Genomic DNA, 23818 nt, shown 5'->3' with positions numbered 1-23818 from the left:
TTGTGTTGTAGAAAGAATAATTTGTAGTGTGTATTGTTACTTTTATTTATAAGCAATTTAAATAATTTTTTCTAATTGAAAATGAATAAAAATATCTGTATTTTGATTAGAAATTTTTTATTATATATTATAGATAATATGTATTTTATTTTAATAAAATAATTGTATAGTGTTTTATTTTATTTATTTTCTCTTTGTGTAAAATACTTAGAAGTACATTAAGGTATACTTAATATAATTTTAACTAGATGAGTAAAAACAAAATTTCTCCTAAAATCTATAGCTTAAGAAGAAATGGAAGAAATGTCTATTTTATGTAGTAAAATTTATGATAAATCATATTTTATATTATATATATATATATATAATCTGATTATTGACATCATAGATCACCTTAAAAAGCAAATATTTTTTTGTTGTAAATAGAAATGTTAGCAGAAAGTCACGTGCACTTTTTTCACATCCTTATTCTCTTTATAATCTTGGAGGGTTATTTGCAGTGCCTGTCTTTCATCAACAAAGTAGAAAACTCTACACATTCTTAAAAGGAACTTCTCATGTACCCTTGCAAGTACATTTCTCAATCATTATAAATACTATTATACCATAATATATATATATATATATATATAAATGTATTGTAAGTCTGGTGCAGATTATATCTATTGATGAAATGATAGATTAATTAGTTGAGTCTCTGTACTGAAAAAAATTGGAAGGAAAAATATGTTTTTGATCTTGTATTTTTGTCTGGAGTTTTGATTTTTGTATTTTTAATAATAATTTAAAAAAGTTAATTTTTTTTTTAATTTTGTGATGGTGGTAAAATATCACTAAATATTTAAGTTTAAATATATAAAAATTCAGAATTACATATTTTTAAATGTTGAAAGATAAAATTGATTGATTTAAAAGTATAATGATAAAAAAAACAGGACTGAAAAAAATATGCAGAAAATATTTTTTTCAATTAAAAATATTAAAATTCAAAAATTTATAATTACAAATATTGGAAAAATAGATTAAGAAATTGAGTTAAAAAACAATCTAATTACAGAAAATATCCTAAAAATATAGTTGAACAACTAAAAATTGTTTTCCTTGAAGAATGGCTCCTAAAATTGTTCTTGTAGATTTAACTACTATAGTAATTTATGTAGAGGAAAGTCGATTTAATTTCTTAAAAAACATATATAATTATAACTATGTTAAAAATGAGTTTTTTTATGAGTTTCTCAGTGAACAAATTTAAGAGAGATAAATAAGAAGAAAAAATTAAATTAAATTTTCATAAAATTAAAATTGATCTTTTAATACATAAGTTAATTTATAAAATTTTCTTCAGTTCTTTTAAAATTTAAGTATAGAAGTGTGAATGTCTTCTTTTAATGTATATGGAAGTGAAGTTTTAGACCATAAAACTAAATAATAATTAATAATAATAATAATAATAATAATAATAATAATAATAATAAAAAGCAACATTAACACAAAACAATGATTAAAATGGACTAATGCATCTTATTATGACAGCTAAAGCCTAAGTTTTTAAGTGTTAAAAGTGACTAATAAATCATCAAGAGACGTTGAAAATAAGGTTGTCAAGAGAAAAGAGCTTAATCTAGCATAATTTTAGGTAATAAACTCAAAATTATAAAAGAAAAGAGTAATGGTAATTTTAATCTTATAACATTATTATTGTGATAAAGAAAATGTGACTTAATTTGGTGAAAAATACTTTTCTGGATCATTATGATATTTTATAAATTATGAAATTAAAATAAGTTAAATACGACAAAAAAAAAGGGAATGGGCACGATTTCACCAATAAAAGGAATAATTTTATGATTAAAAAACTCATTTTAACCATGAATAATTTTATTTAGACAAATTTGATAGGATTTTTAGATTTCAAGTTAATTTAATCAAGTTATTGAAGGCTATGATTCAAATTAGGGGGGCTCTTTTCACTGCATAGAAATGTATGCAAAAACTCATATTGTGTAATCATATTATTTTAAATCCTTATGAAATTCTCGAGAGAGAAAAAAAAATGTAAGAATAATCAAATATGAAATAAGGGAATTTGGAAATTTGAACAGTAATAAACTTCAAATCTAAAAAAAAAATTATGAATAAGAATTGAAAGAGGTTGTATGGTACCTTTTTTCAATTGAAAATGTTAATATGACAATGATAATAAAATAATAATAATAATAATAATAAACCCTTTAATTCAACAATTTTTTAATATAAAATTATTAGTAATTTTACCATGATAAACTGTAAAAAACAAGTTATTTTAAAAAAAATTATCAAACAAAATTACAAAAGTAAAATTAATTTATTAGTGTTATACACACTTTAAAAAATTCTTATTTTATAAATTTTGAATGTTGTTTACTCAAATGGCCCGAAATGTATTATATGTCTAAAACTAGTTTTTTGAACCCGTGCACGAATATATTAATAAATAAATAAATTACTCTAATTTGAGTCAGGTGAATAATTTAGACTTTTTTTTTCCTAGAAACATATATGAAGTCTTTTATAGCGCCACGTATAAAAGTTTCTGCTTTAAGTGAAATATTATTATTTTTCTTCCAAAATTGTGGAAGTGAGACGTATTAAAACCTTTTATTTTTGTTCCTGTATTAAGTATAGATTCGTTTTAGGGTTTTAGGGCTAGCTGAAGAATTTGGGTCATTTTTGTTAAAAAAAACACTTAGAAGGTATTATTAATCTATTAATAAATACATAAATTACACGGTAAATATTAATATATAAGAAATACAAATCAGTATATACGAATAAATAAAAAAAATTAAACATACTAGATTAAGATACATAATGCATAAACATAAATAATATGCGTAAAAAAATAAATTGTCCAAGTATTAACAAACTAATACAAATTTTGAGAAAAGTAAGTAACAATAAACAATTATGTAAAAAAAATATTCATCCTAAAAGGCTAATAACTCGAATTTCATTATTTGGTATGTTAACATCTTCTTAAAAAAATAATCTTATCGCCTTCTTTGAAGTCATATAACATTCAAAAATTATTTCATCTCGCTTCAAGTTTTGTTGATTTATTTGACGCGTTTTTTTCACTATTTTGTAAAAAAAATATAATTTACATAATTAAATATGTAACAACGTCAATATAAAGATAAATAAAGACCCTCCACCCCACACACAGTTTCTTTTTCTTTCTTCCTTATCTCTCCCTTTTCTTTTAATTTTCTCTCACAATTTTCATCTATTTTAGAATCTGATCGGACCATGTTGTAGCAGAGAAGTTAAGGAACATTTCTACCCAATCAGATTTTCAAACAGAGTAAGTTTATTTTTGCTTTAAAGATCCTTTGTTCTTTGTTTTTCCTTAAGATTTAGTCATCAATCTTGGTAGGGTCAGTTGAGAAGAGTAATCCTCTCAACTTATTCTACTATATACTTAATTTTTGTTTTGTTTGGATAACTTGCATTAGGCCCTTAAATCTTGAAGCTTATTCGGACTAAGGGGATAAAATTCTAGAAGTTGCTTGGAAAGCAAACAATTAAGGTAAGGAAAACTAAATTTAATTTTTAATGGCACCCTAGGCTTAAAGATTTGGATGTGGAGCGGACGTGATCCTCCTATTCAATTTATCTTGTAGGGATTTTTTTTGTTTATATATTGTGTTTGTTTATATATTGTTTAAAACTTGTAAAAATATTAGATTTTGATGGTTTAGTATTTAAGTATTATTTTTTCATGTTAAATAAGATTTTAAATATTGTGGATTGTGTTTTGAATGATATAGTATGATGAAAATTGTATGGAATTGAATTCAAACATTTGGGATAATGTATGGACTGATGTTAGTTTGTGTATTAAGTATTAATGCCTATGTGGTACTAGAGATCTCCGAGCTTCAATGATGATATAAGTCACATATGTTAAAGATGGATGAAGCTTCTTCTCATCAAGTCTTAATGTGTGTGTTTGATGCAGAAAATTGTATTGTTTGCTTTGAAGTTAGTGATGATGTTATTAGTGGTCATAGTAGGTTAAAGTGAGTTTAAGGTGGCCTTTTACTTCATGACCTACTTCATATCCCTAACCAAGGTGGTAAGATCAAGCACATAAAGTTTTTCAAAACTCTTCTATCAACTACCTTAAGTTTTTCAGGTTACTGCACAAAAATAAATTTGTTGATTTGTGAAACAATAGATTTATTTATGAACTGGTTAAAGTTTTTCAAAATTCTGTTAGGGCACCAAAAAGTTTGTTGCAGCCCTTTAATACAGTTAAGATGAGTTGGAAGTGGTTTAAAAATCATCTTTTGCTTTTCAGAAAAACAATTCGTTTATTTTAACTTCAACCTGTTCTTTAAATATCAGCTTTCAACTATTTTTTGAAAAACTGTTATAAACTGTTTTCTATATAAAGAGAGGTACATCTCACATGAAAAATAATTGAGTGATCAAGTTTTTGAACACATATCAAAGAGTTTTCATTTAGAGACAAAAGCTTTGAATGTTTTCTTGAAAGGTTCTCTTAAAGAAATTCAAGTGTGCTTGTTCATAGTGTGCCTTGGTCAAGGTTTGAGGTTTTGTCATTGTTGTGTTGCAGAAAAGTGCCACTGTTTTGGGTTCTTGTACACTTTTTTCAGGTGTTTTCTTTCCTCATTTATTTTTGTGTAAAAGTGGTTGTATAGACACTTCTTAATAGGGTTTCTTGTAGTGTTTTTGCTGCTGAAATAGAGTTTTTCAGCATTGTGTGTGTCTTCTTCTTAAAGGGTTTAAGAACCACAAGGTTTTTTGTAATTTGTTTTGAACTGTTTAGTGGATTTCACCTTGGTGTGAGGTGAGATTGGATGTAGCTCTTCATGAGTGAACCAGTATAAACTGTGTGTCCATCTTTCTTCTCAGTCCCTACACTTTTTTTCTGCAGAATTTGATAATCTGCCAGAAAATAAATCTGTTGAATCAAAATTGAATTTGTTCTTTCTAAGCTTCTTCATACTGTTCTTCAAAGATTCTGAATAAGTTATTTGTTGTTTGCAAATATATGAGTCTGTGTGTTGGCTGTTTAAAGAGAGTAATAAAACTCTAAAGTAACTTTGTTCAAGATTCATATTCTCTTCAAGATTGCTTGTTAAAGATTCAAAGTTTAATTTCAGGGTGTAAATCTTATTGTAGTAAAAGAGCCTACACTGTTCTGGAAAAGACTATCTTTTAATCTCAAGCTAATCTGATTAAGGTTTTGGTTTTGATAAAGTTAACAGAAAAATAAATCTATTCTTTTTAAAATCAATCTGTTCTTTTTCTCAGGATTACTGGAAAACAATTTATGTTTGCGAAAATTTTTAACAGCTCAATTCATCCCCCCTCTTGAACTTAAACACTAATAAACCCAATAACATAGACTAAGATATCAGGTGGTGAGAAGCTGATGGGGGAGTTCATGCACACCGTGACATATGAGATGCACGACTTGAGTTGTATTAAACTTACCTTGATCCTTTCAGTTGGATTCGCTAGTAATCTTTGGATCAGGTGTTAGTCTCTGGTAGGACTTACTTAATATGGCTCTTTCGAAAGGCATATGTTTGCTGAATATCCTGAATGTGTAGATCCATGTGAGATCTATGTGACTGTTTTATGTTGGGATTTGAAGAAGATTGAATAATTCTGAAATTGATTCATGTAATTTGGTTTTCTCTTTTGATTTAATTGTGCATATAATAAAATTATATTTTTACTAGCTTACCCTTGTTTTTCTTGTTGTGTTGTGAACTGCGATGATTGTACTATGTGCACGAGCAGATGATCATACAAGTGTAGGAGGTCCCGAAAAGCTTTAGGACGTTCTTTTGAACCTTATATTGTAAATGTTTGTATTTTATAAGTCATAATCTTGTAATGAGAATGTTTTGAAATACTCCAAGTTTGTATAGAAACCAATAGAACATGTATTATAATAGTTAGATGTTATTTTATGGGGTGTTTGTTTGTTTATATATCGTGTTTGTTTATATATTTTTTAAACTTGTAAAAATATTAGTTTTTGATGGTTTAGTATTTAAGTGTTATTTTTTTATGTTAAATAAGATTTTAAATATTGTGGATTGTGTTTTGAATGATATTGTATGATGAAAATTGTATGAGATTGAATTCATACATTTGGGATAATGTGTGGACTGATGTTTGTTTGTGTATTAAGTATTGATGCCTATGTGGTAATAGAGATCTCCGAGCTTCACTGATGATCAAGTCACATAGACTAAGATATCAGGTGGTGAGAAGCTGATGGGGGAGTTCATGCACATTGTGACATATGAGGTGTTAGTCTCTAGTAGGACTTACTTAATATGGATCTTCTGGTAGGCGTTAGTTGTTATTATGTTTGCTAAATATCCTGGATGTGTAGATCCATGTGAAATCTATGTGATTGTTTTATGTTGGGATTTGAAGAAGATTGAATAATTCTGAAATTGATTAATGCAATTTGGTTTTCTCTTTGGATTTAATTGTGCATATTATAAAATTATATTTTTACTAGCTTACCCTTGTTTTTTCTTGTTGTGTTGTGAACTGCGATGATTGTATTATGTACACGAGTAGATGACCATAGAGGCGTAGAAGGTCCCGGAAAGCTTTAGGATGTTTTAAACTTTATATTGTAAATGTTTGTATTTCTATAAGCCATAATCTTGTAATGGGAATGTTTTGAAATACTCCAAGTTTGTATAGAAACCAATAGAACTTGTATTGTAATAGTTAAATGTTATTTTCTAGGGTGTTACATTTAATGGTATCAGAGCGGTTCATCCTTAGGATAACCTGAGGGTAGTGGATTTATTGTGTTTCTCCTGTGTGTAGATTTTTGTTTAATTCTAGCTTCAACACTTAGTTAAAAGTTTCTAATAGAATGTTTAACAAAGTTGTTTTCTTGAAATGTTTGTGCTTGAGTCAAAGTAGTTGTTATGAATAAAGCTGAAAGTATTAAGAATGAAAGAATCTTGACAGAGTGGTGAGGGTGCAAACTCATAACTGGATCAAAATTATTTTCTATCTTAATTCAAAATAGTTAGAGTACATTTTAGAGATAAGTTTTGATTGGTTTTGTATCTATTTTGTGTGATTATTTCTTTTAAGTTAATTTGTCTTAAAGATGTAGTTGGAAATTTTTAGTAATTTCTAACCCAATCTTTATGTGCTAAGTAGATGGCACGTAAACCACCTACTCCTCCTCCACTAGTAGATATGCCCAACTTAGCTCGGGCAATAGAGATGATGGCAACAACAGAGTGTTACTATGGCACAATAGCATCAGGTCGCCCTTCATCAATTAGAAACAACTAATTAGCAATAAAAGCATCTCAGCTTCATCAACAACCCCACACCTTTAGTCTAAAGGATTTTCTGAGACACAATCCACCAAAATTTAATGGGAAGGTAAATCCAGATGAAGCAGACCAATGAGTGAAAGACATAGAAAGAATCTTTGAAGCTACTCAATGACCTGAAGAAAGAAACTTATCTTATGTCATCTATATGCTTATTGAAGAAGCGGAGTTTTGGTGAATAGGTATGAAGCAGATGATGGAAGACAGAGAAGAAATTGTCACTTGGGAGAGTTTCAAAGTATGATTCCTGGAGGAGTTTTTTCCTGATAGTTTCAGATATGCAAAAGAAATTGAATTGATGCAGCTGGAACAAGGAAATCATTCAGTCACTGAGTATGCTACTAGGTTCAAACACCTAGCTAGATTCTACACCCAGACCATGACTGAGGCTTGGAGATGTAGAAAATTTGAGTTTGGGTTGAAGCAAGAGCATAAAGAAGTGGTGATTGCTATGTCCAATAGAGATTTCCCTGCTGTGGTGGAGAAAGGAAAAGTAGTGGAGAGTTTGAAAAGCAGTAGCGGACTTGCTAAGCCTCAAGTGGGAGGACCTTCTAAAAGCATGTCTAAATATGAAGATAGAAAGAAACCTTATTTCAGACCTCAATCTTATAGCAGTGGAAAACCCAATTCTCAATCGCCACATAGTTTCAAATGTTTTAGATGCAGTGGGCCACATGTTATTAGATTTTGCCCTCATCTAGTGTCAAATGTGACATCTGATAGATGTCATAGGTATGGTCATGCAACAAAAGACTATCATGTCCAATTGAGAGCTCGAAATTCTGGAGGAGTGCAAAAAGTACAACAGAATAATAATAAAAAATCCGTAGCAGCTGACAAAGTTTTTGCCATTAGTGGACCTAAAGCTTCGCAGTCTGATAGCCTTGTTAGAGGTATTTGTTTTATCCTTGGAACACAGTTATCTGTATCGTTTGATTCTAGGACAACCCATTCTTTTATATCTTTTTATTGTGCTAAGAAACTTAAGTTGCCAGTCCGAGAATTAGAAATTGAGTTGTTGGTATCTACACCAACATAAGGGATTATAGTAACTTCTTCCATGTGTGTTGAGTGTTCATTAATTATAGATGGGCAGAGATACACGATCAACATGATTTGTATACCTCTAAAGGATTTGGAGGTTATATTGGGAATGGATTGGTTGTCTACTAATCATATCCTTATAGATTGTGGTCGGAAGAAGTTACTTTTCCCTAAATTAGAAGAAATGCAGGTTATTTCAGCTCAACAGTTTGAGAGAGAGATAAAAGAAGGTCCAAAATGTTTTGTGCTCTTGGTTTGTTCTATAGTTACAGATAAAGTACAAAAAGATATGTTTGTAGTTCAGGAGTTTATTGATGTATTTTCTGGTGAGATTCCTGGACTTCCACCTAAAAGAGAGATAAAGTTTACATTAGACTTGATTCCTGGAGCAGGCCTTATGTCAATTTCTCTGTGCCAAATGGCACCGACAGAGTTAGCTGAATTGAAGAAACAACTAGAAGACCTATTGGAGAAACAATTCATTTGACCTAGTGTTTCTCCATGGGGAGCTCCAGTGTTATTAGTGAAGAAGAAGGATGGTTCGTCACGTCTATGCATATATTATAGACAATTAAACAAGTTAACAATCATGAATAAATATCCTCTTCCTAGAATTGACGATATCATGGACTAGTTGCATGGGGCAGTTTTCTTTTCTAAGATAGATTTTCACTCAGGTTATCACCAAATTTTAGTGAAAGTGAAAGATGTTCAGAGGACTGCTTTTAGATCAAGGTATGGCCACTATGAATTTCTGGTTATGCCATTTGGTGGTGTGACCAATGCTCCAGCTATCTTAGTGTTCATAAATGATATCTTGAACTATTCTCGTACAAGGAAAGAACATGTAGAACATCTTAGATTTGTCCTGAACATTTTGAGAGAAAAACAGTTATATGCTAAATTTCAAAATGTGACTTCTGGATGGCAGGAATACAGTTTTTAGAAGGCTTTTCTAAAATAGTGGCTCCTTTGACCCAATTGACTATAAAGGATCGTCTTTTTGCATGGACTGAACAATGTGAGAGAAGCTTTGAAGAGTTGAAAATAAGGTTGACTAATACTCTTGTATTGACAATCCCTGATACCAATCAGTCTTTTGAAGTTTTTTGTGATGCTTCCTATTAGGGATTAGGTTGTGTTCTAATGCAGAATAAAAAAGTTGTTGCCTACGCTTATCGTCAGTTAAAGGTGCATGAAAGAAACTATCCAACTCATGATTTAAGCAATTGCCTTTGCTTTAAAAATATGGAGACATTTTCTTTATGGAGTTAGTTTTAATGTGTTCACTGATCTTAAAAGTTTGAAGTATTTGTTTGATCAGAAGGAGCTTAATATGAGGCAATGGAGGTGGATTGAATTTTTTAAAGACTATGATTTCCAACTAATATATCATCCTGGAAAGGCAAATGTTGTTGCAGATGTGTTGAGTCGTAAAAAGATACAAATGTCGTCGCTTTGATTAGAGAGTTAGGATTGATTGAAGATTTCAGAAGTATGAGTTCGGAGGTTTCCATGTCTTCAAATTGCATTAGTTGTAATACACTTGTTATAACTAATGAATTTCTGGAGAAGGTGAAAGAGAAGAAGTTGGAAGATTCAAAATTGAAGAACTTCACGGGCTTATTAAATACTAACAAAGCTAAAGACTTCTCTTTAGGAGTGGATGGTATTTTGAGATTCAAAAATAGAATATGCATACCATAGGTTAATGAACTAAAGCAAACAGTGTTATCTGAAGGTCATAAAAGCAAACTTAGTTTACATCCAGGAATGACCAAGATGTATCAAGATCTCAAGAAGTCTTATTGGTGGCATGACATGAAGAATGATGCAGCCAAGTTTGTAGTTGCTTGCTTGACTTGCAAAAATAAAAGATTGCACATCAACGACCTGGAGGCATGTTAACTCAGTTAGACACTCCAGTGTGGAAGTGCGACAGTTACTCAATGGATTTTGTTACCCACTTATCACATACTTTGAGGAAGCATGACTCTATTTGGGTCATAGTGGACAAGTTGACAAAGACGACACACTTTCTACCTATAAATTTAAAAATCTCTATGAAGAAGTTGGCCCAGATTTACTTAGATGAAATAGTCAAATTGCATGGTGTTCCTTCCAACATAATATCAAATAGAGATCCCAGATTCACCTCCAGATTTTGGCAAACACTTCAGGAATCTTTGGGAACCAGACTCAGACTTAGTTCAACATACAAACCTCAGACTGATGGACAATCAGAAAGAACTATCTAGTCCTTAGAGGATTTGCTTAGGACTTGTGTGTTAGATCATTTGGACAGTTGGGATGAAATTCTACCTTTGGTACAGTTCACTTACAATAATAGTTACCAAGCTAGCATAGGAATGACTCCTTTTCAGGCATTGTACGGAAGAAAGTGCAGGACACCTCTATGTTGGTTTCAGGATGATGATAGTGTGTAAATTGGACCAGAATTACTACAACAAACCAATGAGAAAGTAAAAATGATTCAGGAAAGATTGAAAACCACTCTCAACAACAGGCGAAATCTTATGCAGATCAAAGAAGAAGACCTTTAGAATTCTTTGCAGGTGAGCATGTCTTGTTGAGAGTTACATCGTTCACTGGTGTAGTGATGTGAGTTGATTTTAAGATTGTTCATTTAGGTGACACTTTAGATTTATGATTGAGATTGTTAAACATTTAATAGTGAAAACCTAAGGAAAATCCTCACTGAACATTAACTTAACCAAGTGGTTAAGTAGATGTGAAGGTTCATTTCACAAAGGCAAAAGGAAAAGGCAATTATAAGGTGAAGATGATGACAATTATGGTGCGAAATTTAAGCATGGAAAGCAAGAATGAAAGACAATAGCCGAATAGGAACAAGGAAGTAAAACAAGAACATATTTATGAATAAAATGAAATGATAATGGAAGGAAAAGGAAGCTTATGAGGAATGAAGCTTGAGATGATGAACACGCCACTTGGATGATGAAATAACTCCAAGATAAGTGTTGTAAGTCGTCAGTTGAGAGATCTCAAATTCTCACAAGATAAGACTAAAAGACTAAAAGGACAAGCCTCACTAGCATCTCACACAAAATGTGCAGAGTAACTTTTCTCTATTTTATTAAACTTGTAAATACAATGAGGGAGGCCTCATATTTATAGAATGAGGAGCCTCGAAGAACATGTTGTGAGAGTAGGAAGGGGTTTAGGGTTTAGGGTTTAGGGTTTAGGGTTTAGAGTAAGTCCATTAGGCAAATATGGTGCGGCCTAGGTCATTGACTAAGGTCAATGCCGCACCATCATACATATTCTAGAAGGTAGGGTTTCATTCATTACCTAATGGACTTCTCATAGGCCTAATTTTATAACTTCACCTCCTATTTATGCTATATGGACCTACTCTTGTTTATTCTACTATTTGGACCCCTCAAATGAGCTCAACTTATTTACAACATATTCTAAACATTAAGAAGACCACCAGGAAGAACTTTAGGAGCTCTGGTCCTTGTCCAATTCTCCCTCTGGTGAGGTCTCTACTTTGAGATGACTTCTCATTGTGTAAATTATCATCCTTGGTCATCCCCTTGTTGGCTTGGTTTGCATCATGTCCCCCAGGTTGGAAAGAATTCGACCATGAATTTAGAACTTATGCAGATAACATAGCTAGCTTGTTCACATATAAAATAGTGCAAGGAGGAAGATGTGAACTTGACTCATATTCTTTAAGCTCGGGGAGTTTAAAAGACGGGGTTCTAAATATAGAACATGTTTGGAAAGATTGTGTGGGAATGGCAAATCGTGTTGAAGAAAATCCTCTTAGAAGGTGGAAACCTTTAGGAGGTGTTCGAAAATCATTCCTAACATTCCTTAACAAAGATGGTGTGTAGTTTGGTAATGAAAAAGATAAGGAAGAATGACACCTTGGAGGTGCAAGTTGTAGCATGGCACAAGTCAACATGATTGATTTAGTTTATGAGACTTCGTGACTCGGTTTAACATTTCTTTCTCTTTTTCATTTTCTCTTTTTGTTTTCATTTTTATTTAGTCCTCATGAACCTTTTTGGGAGAGAGGGGTTTTAAGGTAACCTTGCGCCCTTGGAAGGTAAAAGTCATTTTGTTGTTAGGCCATCATGCAGAACTTGTCTATCATATTGCCATGGCCTTCCTAATAGAATATGGGTTGCTTCCATGGGCACAACATCACATAAAACCTCATCTTTATACTTTCCTATTGCAAAAGTTATGAGGACTTGTTTATTAACCATGATTTCGCCTTCGGCACTAAGCCATTGTAATTTATAGGGCTTTGTATGAGAGATAGTGGGTAAGTCTAGCTTCTCCACAACTCTTGTACTTGCCACATTAGCACAACTGCCCCCATCTATTATCATGGAACATAACTTGTTGGTGATAAGGCAACGGGTGTGGAAAATATTTTCTCTTCGGGTGTCATCCAAAGGTTTTGAAATGGTCCCAAGCATTCACCTTATTACCAATAAGTCAGCTTCATAAGGTATCTCATATTCATTATCACTAGGGTTTTTGAAGGGGAAGGGGAATTAGACCTAGAAGATTGGTCATTATGTTCACTTACTACTTGCCCCCCTTAACCATCATGGTTCGCTTTGTTGGATAATCGGCCACTATGTGCCCAAAGCGTAAATATTTAAAACACTTTTTACTTGAGGTTTTGGTAAGAGATGTAGGGGCTGAAGTGGAGGGTTTAGAATCCCTCGGTTTGTAAGTGGACTCTTTTAGAACATTGGAGGGAAAAGTTGAAGAAGATTTGTCTTTGTTTTTCCAAGATGAGTGGTAGAAGCCATCATTATGAAAATTGTTGAAAGAGTTTTTCTTTGAAATTTAGGATTCTACCTTGATGGCAAGGAGAACCAATTTTTCTAAAGAGGAGTATTCATAAAGTTCTACCACATCGTGTATGTCCCTTCTTAAGCCACTTACAAAGCGAGCCATTTTGGACTCCTCACTTTCATGCATGTTAATTTTAATTAATATTGTTTCAAGTTCTTTAAAATAAGCATCCACACTTTGTGTTCCTCGTTGAAGCCATTGGAGCTTCAACAAGAACTCTTTTCTATAGTGTGGAGGCACAAATCTAGCGTGCATGCATAACTTTAAATCCTCCCAAGAGACCACGACTGACCTCTTGTTTAGTCCAATGTCCATTATAGTTTTGTGCCACCATTGCATGGCATAATAAAAAAATTCTAAGGAGGCTAACTTAACTCTTTGGTCATCTTGAACCTCATGTACATTAAAGATTTTTTCTACTTTAGCCTCTCATCCTAAGTAAATATTGGGATCACCTTCCCCTGTAAAACTAGGTATTTTTACAAATGGTAAAGAAGGCTTTGCCACATTTTGGCGCCTATCATCAAAATGATGCATTCTCCATTCGTCCTCTTCTTCATGGCTACCATAGTTTTGATAACTTCTTGATTCATGCCTTTGATGATATCTTCTTCCTCTTTGGGGTCTATCATAGGCCGATTCTAGCCTTTGGTGTCTTTCTTCCATTTTCCTCATCTCTTCATCCTTTTGTGCTATAGTTCTTTTTGCCGCCGCCAATTCACCCATAAGGAAAGCCTTTTGGGGAGATTGGGGTTTAGAAGATTCTCCACTTGAAATATGAGTCATAAAAACAAAACACAAATGACAAACAATTAGAGAAAAAGAAGTTAGAATAAAAAAAATTCAAGGTGGCACCACTTATTAAGATCATTCCAAGCACTCAAAGAAAGAAATTTCTTCCCTTAGCCAAGGTCTCTCTTGTGGATGAGATACTCTCAGATGAAAAAGGTCAAAGCCTTCAACATTTGATCTCAAAGGAAAATCACCACAAAACTTTTAAGGAGAAGGAAAGAAAAGACAAACAAGAAAAGCTCAAACAAAAGAAAGGCTAAACCAAATTGGAAAAAGAGAATATGACAAAACTTGAAAAGGAAGACAAATAAGAAAAGGCACAAAAAAAGACTCTAAGATACTTACTAAACTTTTAACTATGAAACTTTTTTTCTTTAGAACTTGTTAAAGCAAAAGGATAAAAAATTCCACAAGGTTGAAAACAATTTGCCAATAAATTTGAATCCATATTTGGAAAATGATTTTCTTTGCAATTGAGACCTATAGAGGCGTTTTCTTTGAAATATATTTGCTGCTTTTTTGTTTTTTTATACTAATGGTGACCTATGGAAAGAAATGACCATAACTTGCATTATACATAATTTTCAAGAACTTTCAATTTTCACAATTTTTTTTTGTTGTATTCAATATAATTGAACACTTGAATTCATGTGTTTGGAACTTTAAATCTACTTCTACTAAAAACAAGTTTCTAATTACTTTGCAAACTTCACAATTAAAAGGAAGTAAGTAGAATCAAAACAAGGACTCTTAGAACCCTTTTCATTCAATTTGTTCGGTTCAATTTGACACTACATGGAACTTCCATATGAGTTTGGGTTTTGGTACTAGTCTTGGTGAGTTCTTGATCATAGAACCTTGATCCAATTCTATCATAAAGTGTCTATCTCATATACAACTCAAGATGATTCCTAAGAATGTCAAGAATCATTCATATTGTGCTATTGGAATCATATCATGTGGTATCTAGAGTTTAGGTGTGTTCTTGTTTAATTGTTGAGTTGTGTTGCACTTTATTTCAAGAGCTCTTTAATTCTTACCGTTTACATTTATGTTTTAGGCTTACTTTGGAGTTTTCTTGCTGTTTTCTTAATTGTGCCTATCATATGTTTGTGTATTTTCCTTTTTAAATCCATACAAGTTTTGTCATAGTCATGTTTTTCCATAATTGTCATCACTTCTTGTAGTACTTTTATTGAATTTTTTGTTTCTTGCTTTGGTGTCATATAATTTTTTTCTGAGTTTGATATTTGATCCTTTGTGCATTTTTCTGTTTAGATTGAGTTCATACTTGTATTTTAGACCTATACAAGTTCCTATACATCATTTTCCATTATGTCTTTGCTAGTTCTTAATTTTGTTTTTTCATTCCTGTTAGGATTCCTCTGTTTTCTGAAAACGTGCTTACTGTTTTTCCTTATTGCAATTGATTTACTCACTGGAAAATTCTGAAATTCTGGATTTGTGTTCTTCAAAGTGTTAGAAAAGATTAGAAAAAAGAAGTACTCAAAAATTCAAATTACACAAAAAATGATAAATAAAATACAAAAAGTGTACAATTCTGCCGAAAAAAATATGGTAATCTGGCAGCGATTTTGAAAAATTTATCTCAATTAATTGGCTTACTGTTTTTGCGTGATTCCAGTGCCATTTTTGAGCTAAGATCTTGAAGTTTCTGTGGTTAAAATTTCATAATCCAGTTCGTTTTATATCATTCCAGTTAAATCAGTGAACATCAAGGACAGTTTGCATAAAAATATTTTCCAGTAGTTTTGTTTTTGTTTTCTTCATCCACTCTAGTGCTTTTCTTTAAGTATTCTTTTGTGTGCCTATTTTTTCATTGAGTTCCTTATTTTCTTGCTTGTCTTTTATTCATTACTCTTTGAGTTTGTCATACATCTAGTATTCCTTTTGTTATAGCCTTTTATTGCTTATACCTTTTCTTGTTTGTCTTTATTGCTTCATTGGTTTTGTTGTGGTTGGCTTTGAGATTGGTGTGCTTTGCTTTGACATCTTTCATTTGAGGATTCCTAAGGCCTCAAGATCAGCTTGGTGCAGGGACATTATTTCTTTGAGAGTGATTTTCAGGCCAGTTTCACTTCGGCAATTTGGTTGCCAAATTAATTTTTGCTAACTTTGTTTCTTAACTTGTTTGCTGTTTTTTGTGTTTGCTGTTTTCATTTGCAAATGGATGGCTATTCAAGTGGTGAATCTTACAAGCAGCACTCTCCTTCCAAAGCTTCAGTCCTTGGTTTATTGCATGAAGCTCAACGCACCATTCGACGTTTGGAAGAAAAATTGCAAAAGATGGAGGTGCAACAAGCTAGGCCATCTATCAATGGTGGGCATCATTCACATAGACCTTCATCAAGAGGTTCTTCAAATGACTTTGGTCGTGAGGAGGACCATAGGAGAAGGCAAACTCCACCTCAATTCCATGGACATAGACATCACAACCAAGGGGAGAGACATCACCGTGGAGTTGGATACTACCAAGATACAAAGGCTAGGCTACCTTCGGTCAAGCTTCCTTGTTTTAATGGCTCTAGTGATCCTAAATAAATATAAAATAATCCCTAATTTATGAATTTATACCTTTTTACATATTTTATGATCTATATTTGAATAAGAGCCTTTTATTCTCAAATTTGGTGTTAATTTTAGGTTTTTAGGGAAGAATGGAGATGACTGGGCTAAAAAGGAATAATATAAGATATAAGGAAAAAGCTGGAAGGCCCAGGAACGCATAAGTGCACAAAAAGTCCAACTCAGCAGCAGAGCAACTCGCTCAAAATGCTCCTGTGGCAGTGTTAAAAATCGACATTGGGCCATTTTATGTTTTAATCAATAAGCCCATTAGTGCGACTCAAGAAGTCACCCAACCCTAGCAAATTAGGTTAAATAGGGGGCTTGAGGTTCGACCCTAGTCTGTCAGATTGAGAGGAAAACACTATTGAGTAACTTGTAACCAATTGGGAGAATAGAATATGCTAGAAGATGTGTGGCTAATTCTACCCTTTGGGAATGAGAATAATTTGTTTGAACTCTTATGTATTAAGGTGATATTTAAATATGATATAATATTCTATTCTTGATTGATTATTGGTATTGTTGTTTTTGTTTCTAACTCTTGATCTAGAATCTTAAATCTGACCAGAAAGTATTTTGAAGGTTTTGACTTAAACAACAATACTTAACATATTTAAGTGCTAGGAATATACTTGAAATGTTAATTGCTATTAACGTCTGAGTTTGATTCTAAGTTGTTCTTATAAATATGAGAGAAATCAATATTTAGGATTTTTTTAATAATTTTATACACGAGGAATTGATATAAATGAGTTTTATACGAGCATCAATTTCAATCAAAGAACATAATGTTAACATGTTAATCAAAATACATAAGAGTGAGAAAGATGAAACCTAATCCCTATTTTTCCAACTTGAAGCAACTAATTCTTTGTATGTTTTCTTATTAATCATCGCCAACACAACCAATTTCAACTCACTTTTTATTGTTCTGTTTTATATTTAGAAAATATTGTACTTGATAATTCAATTGTTCCTTGTGGGATTGATATCCGTCCTTAGGAACAAATTATTACTTCTAACAACACGGTGCACTTTCTGTAGAAAGTCATCAAGTTTTTGGCATCGTTTGCCAGGGAATAGTTTGATTTTTGAGTATAAATTCCTAAATATTGTTAATATTGTAAGTGTTTTTATTTTTTGTTAACAATTCTTAATTATTTTTTATATTTCTTTAGTTTGTTTATATTTGTTTACTATTTTTTTTAATTTTATTTTTGTTTATTTTATTTTGTCGATTTGTTTTAATTTGTTTTTATTTATCTTCAAATTTATTTTGAATTTATTTTCTTTTATTTGTATTTAATTTTTTAAATTAAAAAAAAATACTCTGTTACTCTAGTAAATCATTGTGCTAACCTTTGATTTAGTTGTGTTGTATGATATTGAAAGGTCAAATTTCCTTATACCAATTATTATTTGAAGCAAATATTGAAAAGGTAGCCAAAAGAAAAGCAAGACAAAGACAAAAGAAAGACAAGGAGATACTAGAGAGGGATCCTCAACCATTTCTTTTTTTTCCAATAATATTTTTTCAGGAGGAAAGCAACATGGCAGAAGAGCAAGCACCACCTCCTAAGAGGACACTTCGAGATTATGTCATGTATCAAGGGCAAAGAATTTTTCTAGTATTGCAATACTTGCTACAGCCAAAGCCTTGGAAATAAAACCCGTTTTTCTCACTCTCATCAGTGCTTATCAATTTACAACAATGGATCATGAGGATCCATATTCTCATTTGTTCACATTTTATGAATTGGTGGGGAACTATGGGCTTTCAATCAGGTGATATTGAAAATGTTTATATGCGCTTGTTTCCTTTTTCATTGGCAGGAAAGGCTAAAGAATGACTCAAATCACTTCCAAATCAGAGCTTTACTAGCTGGAATGATGTAGAGGAAAAAATTTTGCAAAGATTTTTTCCAATCTCTCGCTACATCAAAACAAAGTTCGAAATCTCTATTTTCAGACAATGAGTAAATGAAGTTTTATGTGAGACATGGGGAATATTCAAAATGATGCTTAGAAAATGCTCAAATCATAGGTTTGAAGATATTGCTCAACTGAGCATGTTCTTGAATGGTCTCAAATCTGACATAAATATGCTTCTAGATGTCGCAGTTGGTGGTACAAGGATGGCTCTTGATGTAGAACAAGGGAAAAGGATTATTAATGCATTGACATCAAATGATTATCAAGCCTAACATGATAGACAAGGTATTCAAAAGAGAAGGTTGTTAGAAGATGCACTCTTGGCTCAAAATAAAATTTTGACACAGCAGATTGAGCAACTAACTACACAAATAGCTAAATTGCCCCAACAATTACATGTTGTTCATTCATCTCAAAGCCAAAGTCAACCAATCAGGTATGATTTTTGTGGAGATGATAATCCTAATGGTCATTGTTTTTATCAGAATAATTCACTTGAAGATGAGGAAAATTACATGGGTAATCGGGGAAGGAAAGGTGGTTTCTTCAATAATTGATACAATCCAAGTAGCCAAGAAGATGACCAAGGACTCAAGAGACAATTCACACTGTGAGCAGTCATCTCAGCAATCAAGTCAAGGCCATATTCAGACGAACCTCAATAGAAGAAGAACTTGACATAGACCAGAACATCAATTGTTCCTTCTTCTAGTCTTCTTAAAAGACAAAAACATGTTTGTAAATAATTTGGGCTCACTTTTGGGGTCCAAATAGAAAAATAGGATAGACTAGGTTCACATAGCATAAAAAGGAGTGTACTTAGCGAAATGAGCTTGTACCAAGCCCACTTTTTCAAGACAATGCACCTAGAATTAGGGTTTTTAACCTATCTTCTAGAAGCTATACCTAAAGGTGCAATTTTGACCATGGTCAACATCCTAGATAGCCCTTTCCCTTGCCATTTCTACCCTTCCCTCATCTTTCTCACCAAGGCACCCCTTCCTATAAATAGAGTGTCTTGCCTCATGTATTTTCAGTTAGATTTTGAATATAGTAAAGAAACTCTACTTGAGTGATTAGTGAGCTTTATCTCCTAAATGATTTGGGTCTTATCTTGAGTGTGTGAGCATTTTAAGGGGCGACTCTTCCTTCACTTATCTTGGAGTTTCCAACCGTCCAAGTGGCGTGGTCATCTTCACCATTTTCACCATAAGCTTCTTTCATCTCTTATCTTTTTCCATCTTTCCTTGTGCCATTTATGTTACTTGATCATGTTCTTGTTTATGTCATTTTCTTTTGGTCATCTTCATTCATCCTTTACTTCCATTGTTCTTAAATTCCGCCCCCTGCATCATAATCACCTTATTCTTGTGTTTTTCTCTTTACTCTTCTAAAGTGAACCTTTACACTTACTTAATCACCTGGTTAACTTTGTGTTCAATAGGAATCTTCTTAGGGTTCTCACCTTAAATTGCTAATCTCAAAATCATAAACAAGAGAAACCAATTAAAATGAGCAAATCAACTGACATCAACAACCAAGGTCCTTTCCAACAACAAAAACAACTGTGTAATGCAAACTGGAATCTGAAAATTAAACCACTATAAATTCAAGATGTTATCTAAAAATTGGCACTGGAAGCACTCAAAAACAGTAAGCCAATTAATTGTGATAAATTTTCTAAAATCACTGCCGCTTTACCATATTTTCTGTGTCAGTATTGCACACTGTACGTATTTCATTTATCATTTTTTTTTGTATATTGAATTTTTCTATACTTCTTTTTTAACACCTAAAACTACTTAAATCCAGGTTTTAAGAATTTTCCAGTAACCACAAAAAAAGCCCTAAACCAAACAGTCAGCACGTTTTCAAGAAAAACAGAGGAAACCTATTCTGGAATGAAAAACAGAATGAAGAAACTACAAAGACACAATAGAAATGATGTATAAGAACTTGTATACATCTAATACACAAGCACGAACTCAATTCTAAAAAGAAAATGCACCAAAGGATCAAAAATAGAAACACAAAACTGTACTCAATGAAGAAAAACAAAATCAAGCAACTAAAATTAGAAGAAAAGTACTACAAAGAATTGTTGACATATGAGGAGAAACATGACTTGACAAAACATGTATGGATTCAAAAATTAAAATGGCTCAAGCACAATGAATTAACAACAATTAAAACAGCAAGAAAGACTCAAAATAACACAAAAACAAAATCAAAGTGTCCAACAACTCAAAAAAAATTTGCACACAACCATAGCTCTAGATTCCACATGATATGAGTTGGATTGACACTAAACAAGAAACAACACATTAAGGAGGCTTAAGGACAATGCAATGGAGGATAATGCCATCCAAATGAAGAGCCAAACTCATATGAATCATGAGTGTCATGTCCTTAACACAAACATATGGCGGAATTGAAAAGGAAAGCAAAAAACAACTCAAGAACACAAATAGAAACTCAATTGATATATGTAATGGATAGAACCGAACCTAATTTTAATCAAGAAGGATCTAAAGTGCAGAATTGAATACAAAATTAATTTCTACCGACTGAAATTAGCAAAGGAACAAACTGAACCAAATAAAAACTAAGAACAACACATAGGCACAAAATAAACGGTGAAAAGATGAAGAACAACTAAAGAACACTAGGCTACCGATTGAAAATGGAAATGAAGATGAAAGGAAGAAGAACTTAAGTGGATAAAGATCGGTTGGAATGGAATTGGAGAGGAACACGCCACTTGGTGATGGAGCTCCAAGATGAGTGTGGGAAGCTGCCACTTGTAACACTCCAAAAGCACACAAGATGAGACTATGGAAAGGAGATCAAATCTCACAATTTTCTCTCTCAAATTGAGTAGAGTTTCCCTTTATCAATTATCAAATTCTGAAATTACAAGATCATAGCCTCTCTATTTATAATAAAAGAGGGCTGAAATGAAAGGCTACACAAATTCAGATTTCCCTCCTAATTCTAATTCAAATTTGGAGCCAAAACAAGTCACATGAGAGGTGTACTTTGGCACATCCTAAAACTACACCTACACCTACTATTTTGTCACATAGAAGGTGTGACCTATCTTTATACATAGGCACCCCTTATTTTAATATCTACACCCTCCTTTAATGTGCTACTAAAAGCTATACAAAAGGAAATTACAAATAGAGACATCCAATGATGCTCATTTATTTAATGCTTGGCCTTGCCCCTCATGGGTTGGACTTGGGCTTCTTGGGCTTTGGCCTTCTTGGGTTTGGGCCTTGGGCTTGGGCCTCCATATTAAGAATACTAATAAGAAGAACTTCAAGTATTTTGGTCCTTGATCATTCCTCCTATTAATAGCAACTTTTTGATTCTCATCACCTATATCCTTCAATTAACAATTTGGAAGATACCTTGGAGAAATTCATGAAAGTTATTATGGCCAGTCAAAAGAATACTATGGCGACAATAAAAGAATATAGAAATTCATATGGGACAAATTGCCAAACAATTAGGTGAGAGACAAAGTGGTCAGTTTTCAGCCGACGCCCAAACCAACCGAAGAAAGCATCGCAATCAAATTATCGCCGAGCGTGGTAAAATAATAGGAGATAGGGATGGTAAGATTGTAGGGACTGAGAAAGAAAAAGATGAGACTGAGAGGGAAATAGATGAGAAAGAGAAAAAAAAAAGAGAAGTGAGGAAGAAAAAATTAAAAATAAGGAGAAATGTGTTCTTGAAAAAGATTTATCATATCCTCATGCTGCTTAAAAAATAGACAAGGAAATAATATTTTTTGACAATTTGCTCCATAAAAATTATTTTGCAGGAAATCTGAAGCAAGATTCAACATTTGAAATATTTCAAAAGAATATGAGCTATTTTGAAGAGAGAAATATGGAGTTGGAGGATAGATACAATGTCATTATTCAAAAAGGCTTGCCTAAAAAATCCAAGGACCCAAGAAGTTTTAATCTTCCCATGACTATATGTGCTTTATCTATGGACAAGGTCTTACTGGATTTGGGAGCAAGCATAAATCTAATACCTTTGGCAATGCTGAAGAAAATAGGAGATTTGGAGGTTCAACCCACAAAGATGTCGTTACGGTTGGCAGACAGATCCATCAAATATCCTTATGGTGTGGTTGAAGATGTCCTTGTGAAGGTGGATAAGTTCATATTCCCTGTGGATTTTGTTATAATGGACATGAAAGAAGATGAGGAGGTTCCCTTGATACTTGACATACCCTTTATGAAGAATGCTAGAATCATAGTTGATGTTGGCATAGGAGAACTTCAACTTAGAGCTCAAGATGACGAGGTAACCTTTAATCTTTTTTATGGTCTAAAAAAATTTAATGCAGGGGAAGAATTTGTACAAAAGGATGTAACAAAGGGAGTTGTCCACCTTGAAATAAATAGGCGTCAAACTAGATGACGTTAAACGAGCGTTTACTGGGAGGCAACCCAGTCCACATTTTAGTTTTATGTTGTTTTATTATCTTTGTTTTGATTTTACCTTTCAAAATAATGTTTTCTTGTAGGGATTTTTGTCCAGGCAAGTCCAATCTCACTTAGGCAAGTTGAACAACAAAAAGTGGGGTGCTCTTTGGAGTCATCTCGCTCAAGTGAGACAATTCTCGCTCAAGCGAGTTTTTCAACGAAAAAAGTGATTTTCGGTTATTTTACTTTTTTCTTATTTGCTTAGTTTGTTTTATTTGCTTATTTTGAATAAATTATCTGTTTTTGCTATTTTGTTAGTTTTATGTCTTGAATTATTTTTCTTGAATAAATTTCAGTTTTAATTTGTTTGTTTTCTAGTTTTTTTTTGTTAAATAAAAAAGAACTGGAATAGTCAGGTTGAGTTGGCTATGCGAGGTGTATAAGGAGTGTATCATCCACTACAGATGGGAGTACGCATCTCACACTTATTTGTTGTATATAATTGGGTGCACAATATTTGCTTATAAAAGTGTGATATTTTTTAGCATGTCGTACTTGTCGCTATTTGACAATTTGAGGATGTGTGGTGGGTATGCATATGGAGATGTCACACTCACACACATGTATGACCAGTTGAGGCATGCTTGTTGTGCGTAGCCAAAGTAATTAGGAGGTTATGTCACGTTGTTATAGGTAAATTTAACAACTTATATTTATTTTCAATTAAATATATGAATAATATTTTGT

The 23818-nt window shown here is 32.4% G+C and overlaps 2 protein-coding genes across 2 annotated transcripts; both read left to right on the top strand.

Moving 5' to 3' along the window:
• The first annotated feature begins 7698 nt into the window (after positions 1 to 7698).
• Positions 7699 to 8931, top strand: LOC137833407 (uncharacterized). Its single transcript, XM_068641758.1, has 2 exons — positions 7699 to 8293; positions 8489 to 8931. The coding sequence occupies exons 1-2, from the start codon at positions 7699 to 7701 to the stop codon at positions 8929 to 8931; spliced, it is 1038 nt and encodes a 345-aa protein (XP_068497859.1).
• A 13185-nt stretch (positions 8932 to 22116) lies between these two features.
• Positions 22117 to 23019, top strand: LOC137833406 (uncharacterized). The gene is made up of 3 exons (XM_068641757.1): positions 22117 to 22246; positions 22456 to 22949; positions 22993 to 23019. The coding sequence occupies exons 1-3, from the start codon at positions 22117 to 22119 to the stop codon at positions 23017 to 23019; spliced, it is 651 nt and encodes a 216-aa protein (XP_068497858.1).
• Positions 23020 to 23818: the final 799 nt, after the last annotated feature.

Source organism: Phaseolus vulgaris, chromosome 6 (genome assembly GCF_000499845.2).
Source record: "Phaseolus vulgaris cultivar G19833 chromosome 6, P. vulgaris v2.0, whole genome shotgun sequence".
Taxonomy (NCBI): domain Eukaryota; kingdom Viridiplantae; phylum Streptophyta; class Magnoliopsida; order Fabales; family Fabaceae; genus Phaseolus; species Phaseolus vulgaris.
The sequence above is the reverse complement of the archived record's forward strand: the minus strand, read 5'-3'. Positions and strand labels throughout refer to the sequence as shown.

Coding starts and splice junctions, on each gene's coding strand:
- LOC137833407 (XM_068641758.1), top strand. CDS start 7,699: ATGCAGCTGGAACAAGGAAATCATTCAGTCACTGAGTATGCTACTAGG. Junction 8,294..8,488: donor GTCTGATAGCCTTGTTAGAG/GTATTTGTTTTA, acceptor CATTAATTATAG/ATGGGCAGAGATACACGATC.
- LOC137833406 (XM_068641757.1), top strand. CDS start 22,117: ATGGGACAAATTGCCAAACAATTAGGTGAGAGACAAAGTGGTCAGTTT. Junction 22,247..22,455: donor AATAATAGGAGATAGGGATG/GTAAGATTGTAG, acceptor ATTATTTTGCAG/GAAATCTGAAGCAAGATTCA. Junction 22,950..22,992: donor TTAGAGCTCAAGATGACGAG/GTAACCTTTAAT, acceptor AATTTAATGCAG/GGGAAGAATTTGTACAAAAG.